This window comes from Lygodium microphyllum, chromosome 7 (genome assembly GCF_053477565.2).
Source record: "Lygodium microphyllum isolate KBCC chromosome 7, Lygodium_microphyllum_v1.1.10, whole genome shotgun sequence".
NCBI lineage: Eukaryota > Viridiplantae > Streptophyta > Polypodiopsida > Schizaeales > Lygodiaceae > Lygodium > Lygodium microphyllum.
Window position 1 is genome coordinate 122540708 of NC_141141.1, and position 22574 is coordinate 122563281.

General features: G+C 44.7%; 1 protein-coding gene across 2 annotated transcripts; it reads left to right on the forward strand.

The window, feature by feature from the left end:
• Window positions 1-1005: 1005 nt before the first annotated feature.
• On the forward strand, window positions 1006-22416 carry LOC148033900 (receptor-interacting protein). Of its 2 annotated transcripts, none has more exons than XM_087681892.1 (3): window positions 1006-1315; window positions 21810-22027; window positions 22157-22416. In XM_087681892.1, exons 1-3 carry the CDS (start codon window positions 1219-1221, stop codon window positions 22301-22303), a joined length of 462 nt encoding a protein of 153 aa, XP_087538018.1. In that variant the 5' UTR covers window positions 1006-1218; the 3' UTR covers window positions 22304-22416. The 2 variants fall into 2 exon arrangements, with proteins under 2 accessions (XP_087538018.1, XP_087538019.1); XM_087681893.1 differs by having other exon boundaries at window positions 1022-1315; window positions 21852-22027.
• The last annotated feature ends 158 nt before the right edge of the window (window positions 22417-22574 follow it).

The following is a 22574-nucleotide window of genomic DNA, read 5'->3' on the forward strand; positions in this document are numbered from 1 at the left end:
GTCTCTTTCATGGTGGCTAAGAAATTTGCTCTCCCCTCCTCTCTCTCTCTCTCTAGGAGTTGTTATGTGATGATGTGAAGAAAAGTAAAGACTCAAAGCCTAGGTAAGATTGAAGACCTATCAATGCATCTCTCATGAGGATAAGTGTTGAGAGAAATAAAAAAGAAAAAGAACAAACTTGGTCATTTGAGAACAAATGGGTACCTCATTTAGGTGGGGGTCATGTGTGTGTATGCATGTGTAATCTCACTTTAATATGGTCCATTAAGAGAAAGATAGAGGAAGAGGATTTAATGACATATTTGTATATTCATACCTTCGTAATATTTTTTAAATTTTTTCTTCTTATAAAGAAAAAGAAGAGGCTTGAGGAGCATTATATGGATGACACGTAGGGTTGGTTTTAGGTTTGTGAAACATGTCAATTATAAGATAGCGTAGATAATCTCACTTTAATAAGGGCCCATCAAGAGAAAGATAGAAGAGGAGAATTTGATGACCTATATGTATATTGATACATTTGGGATTCTTTTTCTTTAATTTTTCATCTTATAAAGAATAAGAGGAGGTTTGGGGAGCGTTGTATGGATGACATGTAGGTTTGGCTTCAGGTTTGTGAAAATTTTCAATTATAAGAGAATATAGATTTATTATAAATTGAGATCATTGTACAATTGCCATTTAGATTGGATCAAAATCTAGGATTTGGGCTATAATTTTGGCTCACAGAGATAGACGAGTGTGATATGTTTAGAAGAAAAAACATACAAGTAGAGATTGATTTAACGTACCCAAGTTGTGATATTGTAATTATATATATAAGTGGATAAATTGGGCCATTCATATTTTTATGTGAACAAGAGAAGCAATCATGTGAGGTTTATGGTGCATTGTATGCACAATTTGTCCTTTTTTTTAAAACGAGTAAAGGGAAGCAAATGTGCTATTTCTCGAGCAAAGCAGCCGTGCCATGGTATGATTGTCTCCATTTGCTCGGAAAAGTGCGAAATGAGCGAGTGAAGCTTCATGAGCTTTGCTATAACTTAATAACTTTGGCTAATTTGCAGTCATGCTACACATATCTCATGCCCTTGTTTGGCAGGACCAGAGACCAAGGGTGTTCTAAAGAGGCTTCCTAGAAAAGCAAAAGTGCGATGGATTGAGGCTTGTAATTCATGACCACTTAACCACCTCGCTTGATCGCTTGCACCGAGGGAGATGAGGATGGTAGCGGCGGGCGTAGCATGCTCTTCTACAGCGCTTAATGTTTTGGATCCTCGGTCGCCATATCTTCGCCTTGCTTCTCTCCAGCTCGGTAAGGTTCTGTCTAAGTCCCAGCCAATTACATGCTGGCAGTTTTCAGTGTGTATGCTTCTGAAGTTTATCCTTGCCGGAAATCTTACTGTCAGATGTCTGTAATACTGATCGCGCATCCTGCTCAATAGAGATATGCTATTCACTCGTAGAATATATACGCACGTCTAGTTTGCATGTGGACTAGAGTCTAAACGTTGTTGCATATGGTTTAATTTTATGAAGGTGATGAATTTCCCTGCCTTTGAGTCTGGAGGTGTGATAGTTCTCCATCAATAGCACCTATTGAGGTTTTATGCTTTGTCTCAGACCTGCTATACATGAAAATTATCCAAGGAGAACACTTGGGGAAAACCTTATAACATGAGATAAAACAGCAGCAGAAGGACTGGTGATGGATGATGATCACCAAGAGCAGCAGTAGTCAGACCACTTCGGATCTGTAGATCTTAGTTGGCTAGGCTGCGAGTCAGAACACTATAAAATAGGGTTCCTGTTTTGTGCGGTTGCTTTCCAACAGTATCCGAGAAGCCTTGTGGCATGCATGAACTGCATCCGCATGCCATCAAATTTTTTAAAACTACCTCTTCTGTATCACAACAATCTCATTTGTATCTACAAAGTGATTCACTGCCTACACGAAACCTCTGTTTCATTTCCTTTTCTGCAGCTGTACATCTAATTCAGAATGAGGATTAATCTGACTTGACTGATTGAAGACCAACACTTCAGAGAGACTTTAGCCAGTATTAAGCTAGTGAAACCATTAGGACCAGTTTGTAACTATTACAATATGAGCCATTAATAATGAAGGTTTGCATTAACATGGAAATATCATGCCTTTTACTCTCTGCAACAGTTGCCCCAAAGAGATTTATTTATTTAATGAATATTACTGTTATTTATTCGGTAGGACAAATGCCCTAAAATCCCCTGATTAAGGACATGTTGTGGGCATCCATCTTCTCTCTTTGATCCATTCCACCCTCTGTGCTGACTCTCTGTCCACCGTCTTGTTCTCCATCTGCTGCCCAGCCCTCTAGAGTTGTTGCAATCCTTCTCCTGCTGCCACCCACTCAGCTGGATGCATCTGCCTGCACATTGGGGACTGCTGCCTACTTTTCCAGTTTGCATTTGGCATACACCTGCCTGCATTTTGCTAATCAGCAGCTCCACACTGGGGCCTGATCCAGCTAGTCGCCTACCTCTCCAGCTGCTTCTTTTCGTGGTTCAGCCTGGAGCCCAGCTGCTTGTGCTCCAGCTGCTGCTTACTTTGCCTGGGCAGCCTTTGTCAATCGTGGGCTACTGCATTTTGGTGACTCCAGCCTTCTCCTCAGTTCCTCGACATCGTTCTTCACCAATGTCTTGTTGTCCTGAGTACTGCTTCTCACTCATTGCTGCCCACAAGTTGCTGCCTTTCCGAATTCCTACAGAGGTACTGCTGCCCTTCATCAGTGTAGACAACATAGTTATCTACTTCTCTCCTTTTGACGAGTGCTGCTGCTTATTGTCAGAGTGCAGCGATGCAGAAGCGTAGGACAAAGATTGAGAGAGAGTGAACATAGAGAGAAGAGAGAGAGAGAGAAGGAGACAGTGAAATGCAGAAAATCTGCAGTGTAGTATGCTGTATAGGAGTGTAGAAATATACATGGGTGCAGAGAAAATATCTGCACGTGTCTCCGCCTTGGGGACCTCGATCTCCATCAGCCTGGGTGTTGTCCGTCTCTGCAGTCTGTCTGTGTCAGAAGTTAGATCAGAATAGGTGAGAGTGTGCCACCAATTGACTATAAATAGCCGAAAAGAATAGTGCCCAACACCAGATTGTCAGAGTGCAGCGGTGCGGAAGCGTAGGACTGAGAGAGAGTACGCAGAGAGAGAAAGAGATAGTGGAAGATGAAGATCTGCTGTATAAAGTGTGCTGAATACAAAGATATGCAGATATATACACGGGCGCAGTGCGCTGGACTGCGTGTCTCCACCTCGACGATGCAACCTGCTGTTCACCTCGAAGTCTGCTGCAGTCTGCACTGTCTCCTGTCTGAAATCTGCGAATAGAGGCGGAATCTGCGCGTGTCACCGGTCTGTAATCTGCGAGCAGAGAAGTGTAGGAGACTGCTGGGAATGTCGGCTATTTATAGCCAGAATCTGCCAAAAAACAGGGCATAGAAAAATATCTTGTCGGCTGCATTAAATGCAGCTGACTGACTGCATTGGTCGGACTGCCACGTGGCAGTCCGACTGCCTGTCCGACTGCACACTGCACTCCTGCCCAGCCTGGCTATGATCTCTAACACCCCCTCTCAGAGCCGGGGCAGGGCAGAAGCCTGAAATAGAGGATGGAGAGAGAAAAATAGAGAGAGATGAAGAGAGGGAAGGAGAGAGAAAAATAGAGAGATAGAGGGGAGAGAGGAAGAGAGAGATATATAGATGTGAGAGAGAGAGAGAGATACAAATAAAGAGAGAAAGGTAGGGATAAAGAGAGAGGCTATGAAGGGAGAGAGAAAAATAAATAGAGGGAGGAGGGAGGAAAGGGCTGAGAGATAGAGAGAGAAATGGGGATGGAGAGACAAAAATAGTGAGAGATAAATAGACGGTCAAGAAGAGAGAGGAATAGAGGGAGGTAGAAAGAGGGGAAGGAATAGAGGGAGTGAGGGGAAGGAGATAGGAAAGACGAGAGAGAGATGTGGAGATTGTGAGAGATAAATAGAGGGAAAGGGAAAGTTTGAGAGAAAGACAAGGAGATAGAAGAGAGAAATAGAGAGGGGGAAAGGGAGGGATAGAGAGAAATGAGAGAGGGAGGGAGAAATGAGAGAAATGCACCTTATTCCCCTTAGTTTTAGTGGGGATAGCTCTTTTGTTAGCTTTACAATCTTTCTTGTTAGTTGATTAGTTAGGTCCTTGAGGCATCCTTGTATTGCTTTTGCCAGGAAGAGGCTCTAGAAAAATGACCTAATGGGTGACACAAATAGCAGGCATCAGGGAAGTTAGCTAACAAAACTTTGCAAATATAAGTAAACATTAGGAGATCTCCTCCTTCAAATCACCATTGAGGAAGGCCGACTTCACATCCAACTGGTAAACAGGCCATCTCCTATGGCCAGCCAAGGCAAGAATAGCTCTAATGGTCGCCATACGAGCTGTGGGGGCAAAAGTATCATGACAATCAATCCCTGGGCGCTGTGCAAAACCTTTAGCAACAAGGCGAGCCTTGTGCTTATCCAAAGAACCATCGCTAAGGTATTTGGTCTTGAAAACCCACTTGACGCCAATCACCTTCTTATTCGGGGGGCGGGGCACGAGTGACCAAGTGCCATTCCTCTCAATAGCCTCCAACTCAGCTTCCATAGCTTTCTTCCATGGTGCGGATTGTAAAGCCTCCTTCACGGAGGTGGGCTCTCGATCCTGCATAACACGGGTCATCAAACAATAGTAAGAGCAAACAAGCTCCGTAGAATGTGCCTGGTACCGCCGTGACTGCCGCAGACCATCCTGCGGTCCCCACTCCTCAGGAACCCCCTCGATCCTTGAATCACGGAGTGTGTCATAGGCCCAGCGAGGAGGAGGCCGAACCTCCCCTCGTCTCTCTCCATCAGTAGAAGACTCTGGAATATCCACCGGTGGTAACTCCTCAAGGATGACCGGTGGAACAGTAGACTCTGTGTCAGAAACAGAATCATAATCAAAAGGCACGGGCTCGAGTGGAACTGTAGAAGGAGCCCAACTCTCCCCTGGATCTCCAAGAACGGGATGCTCCTCACCCATTGAGATAGCCGGAACATCCACAAACCGCACATCGCGGCTAGTGTACACATCCTGCTTGACGGGATCATACAATCGATAGCCTTGGGATTGGGAGTTGTAGCCAACAAATACCTGTCTTCGGGAAGTTGCTTTAAATTTATCATGGTGAGCCTTGGGAATGTGAACATAGTCATCACACCCAAATACCCTAAAGTAAGAAACATGTGGCTTCATCCCAAAATAAGCCTCAAACGGGGTCATCCCTTCCACGGCCGAAGTAGGGGATCGATTAAGGATGTGGACTGCAGTAGCCACAGCCTTGGCCCACAGAACCTGAGGGGTCTGTCGGTGCTCCATCATGGTGCACGCCATCTCGATCACACTGCGGTTCTTCCGTTGAAGAATGCCATTTTCTTGAGGAGTGTTGGTATTAGCAAACTCCTGGTGAATTCCTTTATCTGCACAAAACCGAGCAAACTCATTAGAAACAAATTCACCGCCCTTGTCGGATCGCAAGGTCTTCAACTTCCGGCCCGATCGGTTCTCCTCAAAGAGAAGCCAATCCTTGAAGTGTGAGAAAGCTTCTGACTTTAATGCCAAAAAGTAGGCCCATGTCATCCTGCTGTAGTCATCCACGATCAGCATGAAGTACGAGCTCCCTCGTAAGGACTCATTTCTCATAGGGCCACAAAGATCCGTAGATACAAGCTCCATCGGTGAAGTAGACCGCCGCGAAGCTGTGTGGGGAATGGCATCCCTATGCTGCTTCCTCCGAATGCAGGAGACACATGGCTGCTGGCTCACCACTATATCTGGCAACCCTCGAACAAGTTGTCCACGTGACGTCCTCCGAAGATAATCATAGTTTAGGTGACCAAACCGAGCATGCCATAACTCTGACTGTGACTGAGAGGTAAGAAGAAGAGTAGAGAGGGCGGTGGAAGACTTCAACTTATAAATGCCGTTCTCCTCATATCCGGAGGATAGAACCTTCCTCGATCCACGATCAAGGACTCGCACCGTAGTACTGTCAAATTCCACCAAAAGGCCAAGGGAGCAAATCTTATGAACTGACAGGAGATGGTACCCTAAGCTTGATACATACAAAACCTCTGAGGTATGGGTACCACCTCGTCCATCTGGAATAAGCTGCATCTTACCCCGACCTGCAATAGATACTGAAGAGCTATCTCCAATGAGAATCTGCCCACGCGAGGGTCGCAACTGGGCAATACCATTTGATGAAGGAGTCATGTGCCGGGAGGCACCACTATCAACGATCCACTCTCGAGCCTGGGGAGCTGTCATCGCAGCATCAGAAGCATTCGGTGAAGCGTCCTCAATGATAGCTAGATGAAGAAATGCAGCTGATGAGGGTGCAGCCACCGCTCCAGAATCCTTGGTGTCCTTCTTGTATTTGTCAGGGCAATCCTTCTTCCAATGGCCAGTCTTTCCACAAATATGACATGTGGATTCTTTGTCCTTGTCCTTCTCCTTGTCCTTCTTGGACTTGTTATCCCCCTTCTTTTTCTTTTGGTCCTTCCCCTTCTTCTGAGAGGCTTGACCTGTCAGCGCCTCCGACTTGGAAGCATTCTGTCCCTTTAACTGTTCCTCTTGGTCCAAGACCATAGGAACCAACTCTTCCCACTGAAGAGTAGACTCTCGCCCCGAAGCAATAAGGGCAGAGTAAAATGTACCGAATCGTGGCGGCAACTGGGACAATAGTGTGATCGCCATGTCTTCGGAGGAAATCGGCTTCCCCGCATTCTGAACCTGCATCTGAAGCTGCCTTAGCTTGTTAATGTGCTCCCGCAGCGAAGAAGACTTGTTTACGGACAAGGTCCGCATCTGTATCTCCAAAGAAACCCACTTCATAAGGGTCATCCGATTGTACATTTGATCAAGCTCCAGCCATATCTCCCGAGCCACCGTCAAGTGCTCGATGTGAGCGATCACGACTGTAGTACATGATAGAAAAAAAAAAGGAACGAATCCTGGCATTCAGTTTGTCCCAATGAGACTGAGCCTTGGCCAACTCCGCACGAGCATCAGAAGAGAGTTTGGACTCATCTCTTACCGAGGGCCGGTCGATCTCCTCTTGTACCAACTCCGCCAAATCATAGGACTCAAGGATGGCCAACATCATAACGCGCCAAATGCGGTAGTTGTCGCCGTCGAGCTTCTGATCTGCAGGAAGAGCCGGTAAAACAGGCACATTCCGGTCCATAATCGACTAGAACTCCAAGTCAATCTCTGTAGACATCTTCACCTGTAATGCCTTCACAAACACAAAAGCAGCCCCCTCTGACTGTGAAAACTCAGCCTGCTAAGGCTCTTCCGCGTCCTGAAACTTCTTCACCCGCCGGAGGCGATGAAAAAGCAAAACCTGCACTTGTAGGCTGAAAACTCAAACTTCCTCCGCGTCAAATAGCAGTAAACAGCAGCAAATCCACCACCTGGACTCCTTTCCTACGCGCCCACACTCGCTTCAGCCTTGTTCCAAGGCGCAGCCCTCCTGTCTGCCCTCAAACGCAAAAAACGCAAATTTGTGTCGCGATAGAAACTCCTCTTTAGGTTGATTTTGCGCTCAGTCAGCCCTTTAACACTGCTCTGATACCATGTCAGAGTGCAGCGGTGCGGAAGCGTAGGATTGAGAGAGAGAGAACACAGAGAGAGAAGAGAGAGAAAGAGACAGTGGAAGATGAAGATCTGCTATATAAAGTGTGCTGAATACAAAGATATGCAGATATATACACGGGCGCAGTGCGCTGGACTGCATGTCTCCACCTCGACGATGCAACCTGCTGTTCACCTCGAAGTCCGCTGCAGTCTGCACTGTCTCCTGTCTGAAATCTGCGAACAGAGACGGAATCTGCGCATGTCACCGGTCTGTAATCTGCGAGTAGAGAAGTGTAGGAGACTGCTGGGGATGTCGGCTATTTATAGCCAGAATCTGCCAAAAAACAGGGCGCAGAAAAATATCCTGTCGGCTGCATTAAATGCAGCCGACTGACTGCACTGGTCGGACTGCCACGTGGCAGTCTGACTGTGCAGTCCGACTGCCTGTCCGACTGCACACTGCACTCCTGCCCAGCCTGGCTATGATCTCTAACACAAGTTGGCTGCAGTAAATGCGGCCGACTGCATAAAATAATGATAAAAAACTGCTCGACTGCAGCCTGCCACATGGCACCTGCGCAGATTGCTGACGTGGCCAAGGAATGACTCTCTAACACCCCCTCTCAGATCCTGAACAGGACAGAAGACGGAGGGATCTGGAATGTTGCCGAAGAGCCTGGGGAAGTGCCTCCGTGAACAAATCTGCAAGATTATCCTCCATCTTGTAGTACTCCACATCAATGGTCCCATCTAGAAGCTTCTCCCGAATGAAGTGACATTGGATCTCAATGTGCTTCGTCTAGGCATGGAATACAAGATTTTGTACGAAGGCAATGCAATTCTCATTGTCGCACCGCAGAAGAGTAGGACGAGGTTGGGGGCAGCCAAGCTCCTCCAACAATTGCCGAAGCCACACAACTTCACATGTTGTAGAAGACGTAGCTCGATACTCCGCCACAGTAGAAGAAAGGGCTACCGTGGGCTGCTTCTTGCTACTCCAAGAGATAACACCTGCACCCAAGGTAAAGCAGTAGCCTGTAGTAGATCGCCGGTGGTCCACATCGCTAGCCCAATATGAGTCGCTCCAACCTGCAAGAACAAGATCTAAAGCATCTATACCTGCTGGATAAGAAATTCCTAAGTTAGAGGTTCCCCTCAAATATCGAAGAATCCTCAGGGCAGCCTGCCAATGCAATTGTTTGGGTTCACTCATGAACCCCGCCAAAAGACCCACAACAAAACAAAGATCAACACGAGTGTTGAGTAGCCAAATCAATGATCCAATCAATTGGCGGTAACGGGAAGCATCCGTCAATGGAGAATCTGAGTGTGAAGTGGCTTTTCAGTTTGGATCCATAGGAGTAGAAATGGTCCGACAAGTCTCCATCTCAAAAGTCACCAAGTGCTCCTGAATGTATCTCTGTTGAGAGATGAAGATCCCCCTCTGAGACTGATAAATCTCGTGACCCAAGAAGAAATGAAGAAGCCCCAAATCTGTCATCTCGAACGTCTGATGGAAAGCTGTCTTGGTCTTTTGGACCTTCTGTGCAAGATCCCCTGTCAGAATCAAATCATCAACATACAACACAAACAATACACGACTAACCTCGGAAGTGTGCCCATAAAGCTGCGGATTGGTCTTGGAGCGCCGATATTCCAACTTCGATTGAAGAAATGAGTTAATCTTCTCGTTCCATGCATGCGGAGCTTGCTTTAGGCCATACAAGGTCTTCTTCAACCTGTAAAATTTCCCATCCGAGGATCCAAAGCCAAGAGGCTGCTCGACATAGATCTCCTCTTGCAAGTCACCATTGAGAAAGGCCGACTTCACATCCAATTGATAGACAGGCCATCTTCTATGGCCAGCCAAGGCAAGAATAGCTCAAATATGCGCCATACGAGTAGTGGGGGAAAAAGTATCATGGAAGGCAATGCCTGGGTGCTGAGTAAAACCTTTAGCAACAAGGCGAGACTTGTGTTTGTCCAAAGAACCATCGCTAAGGTACTTGGGTCTTGAAGACTCACTTGATGCCAGTCACCTTCTTGTGGGAGGGACGAGGCACAAAAAACCAAGTGCCATTCCTCTCAATAGCCTCCAACTCAGCTTCCATAGCCTTCTGCCAATGGTCGGATTGCAAAGCTTCCTTCACAGAAATGGGCTCTCGATCCTTCATAACACGGGTCATCAAACAATAATTAGAGAAAACAAGCTCCATAGAATGTGCCTAGTGCCTCCGTGACCTCTGCGGTGTGAAGAAAACTGCTAGGGTTTGCATTGAGGACACACAGAGTGTACGATCACGACAGAAACACAAAGAGACAGACACAGACACAGAGGGCAAAACTCAAACTCTAAATGTAAAAACTCAAAACTCAAACCCTAAATGCAAAACTCAAAAACTCAAACACAGAAACTCAAACACAAACAGAAGAAGGGAGAGAGAGAACAAAACTTTGAAGTGAATGAATGCTGTAAATGAATGTAAGAGTGTACAATGTGCTTAAGGGCAGAGCAATATCGGAGTGTGACGTCCATTGGAGATGGATCCCAAGTTTGTGAGCACCAGTTGGAGTGTAGGAGTGCTGAATAGTGAATGGCAGCAGACTGGTCACCAAAACGCAGCGGTTTGGAGGCTGGAAACTGGTAAATGTAGCAGTGTACCACCGATCGGAGGCTGGAAATTGCACACAGTGTGCTGTAAACAGTAGGCTGAAATAGTGTCTGATGTGGTTGGCGATGACTGGATGATGAGATCGCAGCAAATGATGGTGTCGCCAGCAATTGACGTCAGCATGGATGAAGGCGCCAGTAGCAGGAGTAAACACGGATAGAGTGGTAGTAGTCTGGAGGTCTAGACAACCATGTGGGAGGAGGCTGATGGCTGAAATCTGCATGTGGAGTGAGAAACCTGCACAGATGGAATGAATTTGAATGGGGGCAACCTGTCTATTTATAGATGTGGAAGGATGCCCAAAAATTAGGGTTTTCACTAAACTCTCTCAAAGTGCTCCCGTTTTAGGGTTTCCACTGAACTCTCTCGAACCGCTTCCTGTCTTAGGGTTTCACTCTAAAAGAGTATTTTTTAGTGTGTTTTGGGGCTGTTTAAGAGGCTAATCAATAAGTAATGCATGTTTTAGCTCAACATGCGGTCCACCATCCTATGGTTTCTACTCCTCAGGGAACCCCTCTATCCCTAAATCTCGGAGTGTGTCATAGCCCAACGAGGAGGAGGTCGGACCTCTTCCCGTTGCTCTCCATTTGCTGAAGACTTGGGTACGTCCACTGGTGGAAGCTCCACTGGGGTGGCCGGTGGAAGAGAAGACTCTGAATCAGAAGAAGAGTCTCCATCAAGAGGCACTGGCTCCAAAGAAACTGTCTCGCGAGCCCAACTCTCCCATGGATCTCCAAGGACTGGGTGCTTCTCACCCCCCTCTGTGGCTGGAACTTCCACGAACCGCACATCTTAGCTCGTGTAGACATCCCGCTTGACAGGATCAAACAGACGATAGCCTTGGGACTGGGAGCTGTAGCCAACAAAAAATTACTTGTTACGTTGCGTCTTCGGGATGTGCACATAGGCGTCACACCCAAAGATCTAGAAATAAGAGACATCAGGTTTAGTCCCAAAGTAAGCCTCAAAAGGGGTCATCCTGTCAATGGCCGAAGTGGGTGATCGATTGAGGATGTGAACTGCAGTAGCCACTGCCTCGGCCCACATAAACTGAGATGTTTGTCGGTGCTTCATCATGGTGCGCACCATCTCGATCACACTTTTGTTCTTCCGCTCCAAGATGTCATTCTCTTGGGGAGTGTTGGTGTTAGCAAACTCCTGCTGAATGCCCCTATTTGCATAAAAACGAGCAAACTCATTAGACATAAATTCACCATCCTTGTCTTAGCGCAAGGTCTTAAGGCGCCGGCCAGGTCGGTTCTCCTCAAAGAGAAGCCAATCCTTGAAGTGAGAGAAAGCCTCTGACTTCAATGCCAAGAAATAGGCCCATGTCATCCTGCTGTAGTCACATCTACGATCAACATGATGTACAAGCTCCCCTTCAGGGACTCGGTCCTCATCGGGCTGTTAGCAGAGTATTTGTCAGCTCATGTGTGAGTCTGAGCTTGATCTGGGCTGGGCATTTTTATTAGGTATTTTAGGTATTTTTCTTGTGTGGCATTTTATGCCATTGGGGCATTTTATGCACCAATCGGCCAGCATTAAATGCTGTCCGACCAGCATTATTGCTCCCCACTTTTTCAGCCTATTTATACTCAGTGCTCCTCCTCAGTCACATCATCATCATCTTCACCATCTGCAGACTCTGTGGAGAGAGGAGCCAGTGCCAGTGCCCACGCAGCCAGTGACTCACTGTTGTATGCGACTGTCTCGTGTTCAGATATATGGATTCCATTTCCCGTGCATACATCTGAGTTCTCATCTGTATCGTGTTCTTTTCTTTTCTCTTTTTGTCTTGTGTTTCAGCAGTTTATTTCAGCACATGTTTATGCTTCCACCGCTGCTCCACTTCTGACATGGTATCAGTTTTCAGGATTTGTGTTTCTGCTGTGTTTTCTTGCTGATTTCAGGACTGTTTTATACCCCTGCTGATCAGACGACTGCTGTCGCAGCCAGGCGACCTATTTTGGGGCTGTTTTCAGCCTGCGTTTTTTGCAGTTTTGCCATCGCCTGCTGCCTCTGCACCCTCTGCTGCCTACGCACCCTCTGCTGCCTGCGTTTTTCATCTGCAGCTGCTGGCGACAGTTTTCTACCTGTTTTTCTCCAGTTTACAGTCTGCGTTTTGCTGATTCAGCATCTCTCGTGGCTGGGTGACTGTTACTTCAGGCCGTTTTCTCTGTTTTTGGTAGTTTTTGACTGATTTTTTGACTTTCTGCAGCAGCTTTTGTCTTCTATTGATCAGATTTTGGGTTCTATTGCATGTGAACTCTCATTTTCTGTAGTCTGTGCTTGTGTTTTGGCTGTGTTTCCTCTCTCAATTCCATCTCTTCTCTACTTCTCTTCTTATCCTCTCCATATGACTCCGTGCACTTCCACTGATGATAAGCATGAGGCATCCTTGAGATTACAGGGGCAGCTTCCGGCACATTCTGGAGGTGAGGCTTATGTAGCTTCAGAGAGGGGTGACGGGAAGAAGAAGTCGAAGGCCCAGTGTTACCACTGTGGCAAGAAGGGACATTTGCGGAAGGACTGCAAGAAGTTAGCGGCTTCCAGGAAGGAGGAGGAGACGAAGCGGGATGCTGACTCTACCGATGAGTCCTCTCCTTTATCAGACTCCGATTCCGATCCTCCGACCAAGGTGAAGTCCAAGGCGCGGAAGGGATCCTCTTCTTTGGATCGCGGGAAGGGCTTGGTGGCCTCTTTCTCGGCTGCTTTCTAGTGTTGGTGATGAGGTCATCCCTCACGACTCTCCTGTGCCAGAGAGGGAGTGTGAGCGGGTGTTTAGATGGGGCAGCCGCGCCTCATCTATACTTTTATACAGGTGCACAGGTTCCAAAGAGGGACGTTCCTGACGCATCGACTTCAGTCTGGCGGAATCAAATCCTGGAGCTGGGATTGACATCCAGGTTCATGCTGAGCTGGTTATCTGACAGAGAGCGGGAGGCTTTCGTCTGGAGCTCACATGAGGGGACACTTTGGCGGTCTGGCCAAAGGCGGAGAATCCATGGTCACATATGTTCAGCGGCATGTTTGACAGGATGGTCTTGTATGCTACTGCGAGACATTGGTGATGGACACAGAGACATGCTATGATCTTCTCTATTTTCAAGTGTTTGGTACGATCGACATCGACATCGGGTTCTCTCCGAGGCACCTTGGTGGTGGCTTGATCACCCACTGCTTGGGTATCCATGGTTCTACTTGGTGGTTCTATGTTGTATAGTTTCTGATCACTTTTCATTGTACTATTGTATTGTATCAGATCACTCATGATCTGAGAGAGGGTGTTAGCAGAGTATTTGTCAGCTCATGTGTGAGTCTGAGCTTGATCTGGGCTGGGCATTTTTATTAGGTATTTTAGGTATTTTTCTGGTGTGGCATTTTATGCCATTGGGGCATTTTATGCACCAATCGGCCAGCATTAAATGCTGTCCGACCAGCATTATTGCTCCCCACTTTTTCAGCCTATTTATACTTAGTGCTCCTCCTCAGTCACATCATCATCATCTTCACCATCTGCAGACTCTGTGGAGAGAGGAGCCAGTGCCAGTGCCCACGCAGCCAGTGACTCACTGTTGTATGCGACTGTCTCGTGTTCAGATATATGGATTCCATTTCCCGTGCATACATCTGAGTTCTCATCTGTATCGTGTTCTTTTCTTTTCTCTTTTTGTCTTGTGTTTCAGCAGTTTATTTCAGCACATGTTTATGCTTCCACCGCTGCTCCACTTCTGACACGGGCCACATAGATCCGTAGATACAAGCTCCAAAGGTGAAGTAGACCGCCTCGAAGCTTTGTTGCAAATCGCATCCCGATGCAATTTCCCACGAATGCAGGAGACACATGGCTGATGGCTCACCACTATGTTTGGCAAACCTCGGACAAAAGATCCTCGCGATGCCTTTCGAAGGTACTCATAGTTGAGGTGGCTAAACCGAGCATGCCATAGCTCGGCGGACTTTGTTTGAAAGGTAAGAAGAAGAGAGGTAAGAGCTGTAGAAGACTTCAATTTGTAGATGCCATTCTCCTCATATCCTGCAGAGAGAACCTTCCTTGATTCACGATCAAGGACTCGAACAGTATCACTGTCAAACTCCACCAAGAGGCCAAGAGCATAAATCTTATGGACCGAAAGCAAATGATACCCCAAGCCTGGCACATGCAACACCTCGAAAGTGTGGATACCACTACACCCATTTGGAATGAGCTGCATCTCACCCCGTGCAATAATAAATACAGAAGAGCTGTTGCCAATGAGAATCTGCCCACGCTAAGGGTGCAAATGGGCAACACCAACAAGAGGAGTCATGTGCCGTGAGGCACCACCGTCGATGATTCATTCTCGAGTTTGGGGAGTTGTCATTGCAGCATTAGAAGTCTTCGGTGTAGCGTCCTCAATGACCGTTAAGTGTAGAAAAGCAGTTGATGAGGGTGTAGCCACCGCTCCAGATCCTTCGTGTCCTTCTTCTTGGTATCCTTCTTGTCTTTGTCGGGGCAATCCTTCTTCCAATGACCGGTCTTACCACAAATATGGCAAGTCGATTCCTTCTCCTTGTCCTTCTTGGATTTGTTGTCCTCCTTCTTCTTTTGATCCTTTTCCTTCTTCTGAGAGGCTTGACCAACCAATGCCTTCGATTTGGAAGCATTCTGTCCCTTCAACTGTTCCTCTTGGTCCAAGACCATAGGAACCAACTCTTCCCACCGAAGAGTCGACTCCCGCCTTGATGTAATAAGAGCGGAATAAAAGGTACCGAATCATGGCGGCAATTGGGACAATAAAGTGATCGTCATGTCTTTGGAGAAAATAGGCTTCCCCGCATTTTGAACTTGCATTTGAAGTTGCTGAAGCTTGTTGATGTGTTCCCGAAGTGAAGAAGACTTATTCACGGACAAGGTCCACATCTGTACCTCCAAAGAAACCCTCTTCGTGAGGGTCATCCGGTTATACATCTGGTCGAGCTCCAGCCATATCTCTCGAGCCACCGTCAAGTGCTTGATGTGAGCTATCACAGCTGTAGTGCAAGACAGAAAAAGAAAAGAACGAATCCTGGCATTCAGTTTGTCCCAATGAGATTGGGCCTTGGTCAACTATCACATCAAAAGCATGTTGCAATTCAGCTTTTAAAGCTGAAATATGTATCTCATGAGGTCCAGTCAACAAAATATCATTCACATAAAGAATGAGAATCAAGAAGCTATCCCCATCTTTGCGGACATAAAGTGTGCTCTCAATCTGTGAATTACTAAAGCCAAGAGCAATCAAGTATGCATGTATCTTCTCATACCTTGCTCTAGATGCCTGCTTTAAACCATAGAGGGCCTTATGCAAATGACACAGTTTTCTTTTTGATCCTTTTTGAACAAAGCCAGGAGTTTGAGTGACATAAACCTCCTCATGAAAATCACCATTTGGAAAAGGAGTCTTCACATCCAACTGATTCACATACCAATCATAATGAGCAGCCAAAGCAATGACACTGCAAATGGTGGTCCTATGTGAATTGGGTGCAAATGCCTCATCATAGTCAATCCAATGTTGTTGGGCATACCTTTGGCAACAAGACGTGCCTAGTAACGATCAATGCTACCATTAGATTTGCATTTTAATTTGTAAACCCACTTAGTGTCTATAGCATGCTTGCCAGCAAGCAAGTCACATAACTTCCATGTGCCATTTTTATCAATAGAGTTTAACTCTGATTGCCTAGCTACAATCGAGCTACAAGTGCTTGTGCAATCAAGTTACCTTGTGCATAGTGAGTGGCTGCTCTAGTTCTACTGGGAAAAGGAATGGGCTGGATTCTGTCCTGTTATGTATCTAACAGCCATCTAGGGATTGTTTTAGCTTGCCAATAGCAACCTTCTCATTGGCCACTTCATAATCAGCAATGCCTTGATCAATGGGTTGAAAATCAGGCTGCTGTTCAGCATGTGTTTGCTGCTGATTTTGTTGCTATAAGCCCTCAATAGGTTTCTGAAATTGACCAAAATTAGGTTTACTTTGCTGAAATAAAGGCAACAAATTGTCAAACATGTCCATAGGTCCCACATTGGGCTGATTTTTGTAGTCCATGAAGGACTGACCAGCATATTAGTGAATACCACATCTCTACTTACAAAAATCTTGTTGGTGGAGGGTTGGTATAAGTAGTACCCTTTACTTTCTACACTATAACCAATAAAGATGCATTTGATAGCCTTGTTGTCCAATTTATGTCCTTGTGGTTGTGGCACTATAACATATGTCAAACAACCAAAGACACGGATATGTGACACCATTGGTTTCCGATCATTCCAAGTCTCCTAAGGCATACAATCAGCCAATGCTTTAGTTGGGTTGTGATTCAACATATACATTGCACACATGATAACATCAAGCCAAAACTTTTGGGGGTAGCTTATTGTGTGACAACATACAACTTACCATTTCCATCAAAGTGTGATTTTTTCTTTCAGCCACATTGTTTTGTTGAGGTGTACAAGGTGTAGTATACTGATGGAAAATGCCCCTTTTAGCCAATGAATTGAACTCTTGTGATATATATCCCCTCCTTGATCAGTTTTGAGTGTAGTTAGCTTGCATCCATTGCCATTTTCAGCTAAGGCCAAGAATGTTTTAAAGTATGTAAACCCTTCGAATTTGTGCTTCAAAGCATATGTCTAACAATGACAAGTCATATCATCAATGAACACCACCACAGACGGCCCAAACGTACTACAAATTCTAGGCCATTTTGCCAAGTACATAACCTACACATATATTGAGAGTAGGTTCTTTCAATGGAGGGAGATCGAGCACCATATTTTTGCTTCTGGGACGTAGCAAACTGCCATAATTAAGATAACCAAACCGAGCACGCCAAAACTCAGTGTCATCCACAATGGTGGCATCAACATGTAATGCATCCTCTGACGCTCTCCTCTCATATAAATCAACTTGATAAAGTCCATTGTACAAAGTACAAGTGACAATGAGGGCATTCCTATCAGTACAGGCATAGACACTACATTGATCCATGTGGAATTTGACTACAAAACTAGCACATGCAATGGCTGAAACTGAAAGTAAGTTTTTCTTTATGCTTGGCACATACAAGACCTTTTCAAGCATGATAGTTTTCCTATCCATTGCAATAGTTTGACCAATGTCTTGAATGGCATACAAAACATTGTTTGCGTATACAACTATCCCTCCTTTTGTACATTCGCATATGATACAAATCATGAAAGGACGTTATGTGCTTAGAAGCAACACTATCAAAATATGAAGTTTTGCAATTTTCTGCAAATGAAAGACCATACTCATGTGAAGAAGGATCATACAAACAACGCACAACAAAGGCATAGGATTGACCAATGTCCAAGCTTACCAAATGTGTGGTTGCATTCTCTACATTTACCGAATTTTCAGCAACACTCATGCTCAATTGTTTGGTCTTTTTACTTGCTATCCTCTTTTTGCATTTTTCAATTACATGCCTCTCTTTCTTGCAATAGTTGCACCTCTTTTTCTTAGCACCATCATCCTTCGTGCTTGAGGAGTCCATAGAAAAATGTATTTTGCCTTTGTATTTGGAGTTTTAGGGTTGTATGATGGCTGGTTACAAATGCTTGATTATTGATACTTATATTAGAGTGATTCAGTCTTGATTGCTTTTGCAAGTAAACAAAGTGTAGTGGCAAAACTTTGATAAGTATCAGGTAGACTAGCCAAGACCATAGATATACAAGATATGCATTGGAAATGATTTCATCAATGTTAGCAAGTTGCTGAGTAATGTCCTTGATATGTATAATATAGGCGTCCATAGAATCACCCTCTATCTCAAGCTGCTTACGCAAATAGGCTACATGAGCCTCATTGTGCACTTGATACATTGACGCAAGCTTATCCCAAGCATCCTTTGCCATTGTGCACAACCGAAATGCGGGATAACTTGTCTCTTGCATGAAAGTGCAATCAAAGCATGAGCTTGGGAGATGCAAGAGGAGTTGAAGTTGAAGATCCACTGGTGATTGTGGATGAGCCAGAAGAAACTGTGGCATTCTGTGTAGCAAGGCTTGTAGGTTCAATTTCTAAAACAAATACATAAACTTAAGTTGTTTGGCAACAAGTACATGCTTCATCATGTATGCCCACATGGGATAATTAGTGCCATCTAATTTGTTTGAGTCCCCAAATATGTTAAGCAAATCATTTTGCCCGGTCATTGCTTGTTGAAATTTCTGGTTTTTTTGTAACTAGCTGCTGTCCAAAGTACAAATGCAGTTGCAATACATGAATAAAGCAAAGAAAATACCAAAAACTCACAAATTTTCAAAAATTGATGGCGTCGATGAAGAATTTTCAGCTCGAAAGGGCTCCAATGTGCGCAAATTTCGACGTAGAGGGTATAATTGGCCTCAATATCGATGGATTTGGAAAAATTTCACAAAAATCCCAAATTTAATCGGTGAAATTTGGTGAAATTGAAACCTAAACGCAAAAACTTCAAATTTTGGCACAAAATCGAGCAATTTTTGTGCATGGAATGCAAAATCCCTAAAAATTTGATGAGATTTGGAAATTTAAGGCAAAAACCCCAAACTTTTTGAAGAAATTCAAGGAAAATTGAGGTCTGATGGTAAATCCCCAAAATTTGTGCTTGACAGGGCCACTACGTGTGAATTGAAGCAATTTTAAGTGACTTGATACTGATTAAGGTTTGAGAGCTGAATATTTTAATGAAAAATAATGTTGAGTGTCAAGTGGCAGATTTGTGAAGGTTATCAGGACATTAAATGTCAAGCATGATGCGGTGTAGGCTATCGATGTTGCTTGTCGATGTGTGTATAGGTGTCGGTGTCAGGGCAGGACACGGCATGCTCAAGCCTAATGGGAGCAGTCTTGCGTGGCTTGACTAGGCTTGATGTTGACGAGAGTTGTTGACTGCTAGTAGAATATCAAGGGATAGCTGCGTGGTGGTAGGAGCATAGGGGAACTGATAAACAATTTGCACTGCCTTGTCAAGAGTGAAGGTCAACACTAATCAAGGCAAGTACGTGGATCGGCGGGTGCTATTGGTGCAGACCTGAGTTGGTATTGTTGAGGCGAATTGATGCCACACAACACGAGGAATGCGACAGATAGTCGAGCTCAAATTGAAGGCGATTGTAGACCGAGAAGAAGAAGAGCAGTCGAGCTTAAGGCTCCATGACAACTAGGGTGGCACGTGAGCAATGTGGGGAGTGAAAGGAGGTATGGCTTTGATACCATGGTTAGGTAAGGATTCAACAATACACACACACTCACAATGAACAAGTGAACAATAAGAGAAAAGAGTGTGTTGGAAGGTCACATCCACTATGTGAGGATAAATGAAAGTACAATTTCTAAGGTACCAAGTACCACATCCACTGATGGGTGTTCACATGGGGAAAAACCCTTCTCCAGCTAGAAGGTAAAAGGTGTCCATTAGATAAAAGACTCTTGTACTCTTGTACTTTTACAATGATTAATATAATTGTTTCTTATGAAAAAAAGAGAGTTTTTATATGAAAGCTTAGTATCAAGGGTCTCTTCTTATGAGAGAGAGAGAGAGAGAGAGAGAGAGAGAGAGAGAGAGAGAGAGTTCAAGGGTCTCTCCATAGGAAATATGTTGCATGGTTGCTAGGTCTCCAGTGGTAGATGTGTACTACATGTGATGAGACTTCATTTACTGGCTTAATAAATCGAACTTTGAGAAACTTATCAGTCTCCTTTTTTACTTGCTTTGCATAGTTAGGATACACCATGGCATATGGTGGATAAGTGTACATGCTATGTGGTACAAGGACAAGCAGAAGGAATAAGTTGCAATGTGAAACTTTAAATAAATTGAAAGTTTACATCTTAGAATTGAGTTACATTTGAAAGTTTAGCCTAGCAAGTAGCTCACTTAGGGGTCTGAAGTTATTAAGTAGGCTTTGAGCTTAAGTTTGATTAATGACCAATTTATCAATTAGCCCTTATGAAAAAAAGAGTTTGGACTAAGGAGCAGCTGGTTGCTCATTTAGAAAGTTGATCTTGGCTACTCGGGGTCTCTTTCTTTCTCATTTGAGAAGCACAAGTTTGGAGATAGCTATTTCTCTCTTCTTGGCTGCAATGGCATAGAGTGCTAGTTTGCGACAGCAAGTCACTTGTGATTCATGTAAGCTTTGAATAATGATAAAGAAATACTAAAAGGAGTGCCACTCTTTGAGGCCTATCATGTGTCATCTACCGTGCAAGAGCATTCTAGCTTTCAGTGAATCTCTTGTTTGTTTGCTGATTTATTTCATGTGTGCAAGTTATTTTATGATCATTGCTCTTTAGATTGTTTTTGAAGGCGAGTTTCACAATCCCTTTGGTGTGCCCAACATGTAAGTGGTGTTTTAGGACATATTCGTATCATCCCTTGTTAGGGACGGATCAAGGAATGCCGGGCTCAATAGGATGTCATTGGCTCGGAATCCATTAGGAGTGTCGTTCCAATGTCTTGGGGCTCTAGACTGGCCATCCCCTATTTCTATGGACCTTAAGAATGTAGATTCTAAAGCAGAATAGAAAGGGCGAATGAGGGGCCCGAGGATCGTGCTATAGATGGAGTGCTTGGTATCATAGCACACCTAAGTTGACCACCTTATAGGGCCAGTGCAGTCCAATAGGAAGAGATCATGAGCAAGGTTGATGAGAGAGAGGGACTGCCTGTAGCCCCCACAGATTAAAGAAGTGACAGCCTGGATGGGGAGTTGGGTTTGTGCCCCTTGGCCAGTGACCCAAGAAAGGGCAAGATTGAAGTTCGCAAATAGGGGTCATAGGCAGGCCTGATTGGGATGGTGGGCAGGGCTGCAACAAGACTACCAACTGCAACTTATGCTTGTACTTCTACAGTTGAACTTCATGAGCTGTATTTGATGCATTGTGATTCTTCCAATTTTCTGGCAATACCTGTCTGTAAACCACCTCTTTAATTTTTTGTAGAATGTGTGAAGGTCTATAATCTTGCTTGGACTTTGGAAAGCTCAATAAGATATCTTTCCTTTCCCCTTTATTTCTTATTTAAGGCAATCCTGTTCCCATCTTTGGTCAGACGAGGTCAAGCACCACCCATGTTTAATCAAGATTAAGCACCCTCCATCATTCGAGGTTAAGAACTGCCAAATCCAAATTCAGTTGCCCTACTGCATGGCCTTGGCTGCACTATGCTCTGTCCTGTGTTGACTAGATTGTGACTGTAACTCTGGGACAGGCGGTTCACCTTCAGATGCACAGATAGCCTTTGCATTCTATGAACTTGAAATAAAAGCAGAGACAGCATGCTGTGACTGGAGACGCTGGGAGGTGCCTCAGAAGCCAATCAGGGGCAGACAGCTTGACAGTGTTCTTTTGGTATTTTGATGTAGAAGTATGATTGAATATGGGGTCCTATCTATAGAATTTTGATTATGCTGTTTTATGCAAGGACCGGATTGTGCTCCTTATAGTGGCTATCTTATGGAGGCAGGATCTATGAAACTTGCCCACAGGCATTTTCCGAATAGTATGAAGATCAGAAGCTCTGTTGTGGCTAACATTCAGGATGGATCAACATCACCTACCACATTTTTGACATCAGAAGAAGCTGGTCTTATTGAACTTTCAAGCTTGGACATGCATGAGCGATTTCTTTGCAGGCTAACGGTGCGCCTCCTGAAGTTCTGTCGTTTCACATTTCAGATTGAACAATCTTTTATCAAATGCAAAAAATGTTACAGCAAAAATCTGAAGTCTTAGTTATATAGTGAGAAAGTGTCCAAACTTTTGTTGCAGGTCTCATCGCTTAACCTGTTGAGGGTCATTTCAGAACAAGAAGGGATACCGATAGAGAAGTTAAATGCAGGCACAATCTGTGATTGGTTTCAAAAAGATAAAGAGAAGCGTGAGAAAGACTTTGAATCAGCTACTCTCAAATGGTGACTTGATAGCTGAAAAATTAGAGTTGCCTGCATTGTAAATTTTAGCAGCATAAATGTCTGCTGGTGTATGATAGCTTTCATATATATTCAATTTATTGGTATGCATTTTATTTAGTCCTGGATGTTTTGAATGCCTTGCTCTACAGCTGGTGCAATGAAGGGGTATATGTATATATTCGCTCTGTATACCACATCACCAATATTGTGCAGGCAAGCATGCCTTCTTTTGGTTGGAGTCTGATCTCCTGCAAACTATAAGAAGCACATCACGT

Excerpts from the sequence above, each read along its gene's own strand:
- LOC148033900 (XM_087681892.1), top strand. The coding sequence starts at position 1,219 with ATGAGGATGGTAGCGGCGGGCGTAGCATGCTCTTCTACAGCGCTTAAT. Across the intron at positions 1,316-21,809 it reads CCTTGCTTCTCTCCAGCTCG|GACCGGATTGTGCTCCTTAT; the intron begins GTAAGGTTCTGT and ends GTTTTATGCAAG. Across the intron at positions 22,028-22,156 it reads GATTTCTTTGCAGGCTAACG|GTCTCATCGCTTAACCTGTT; the intron begins GTGCGCCTCCTG and ends CTTTTGTTGCAG.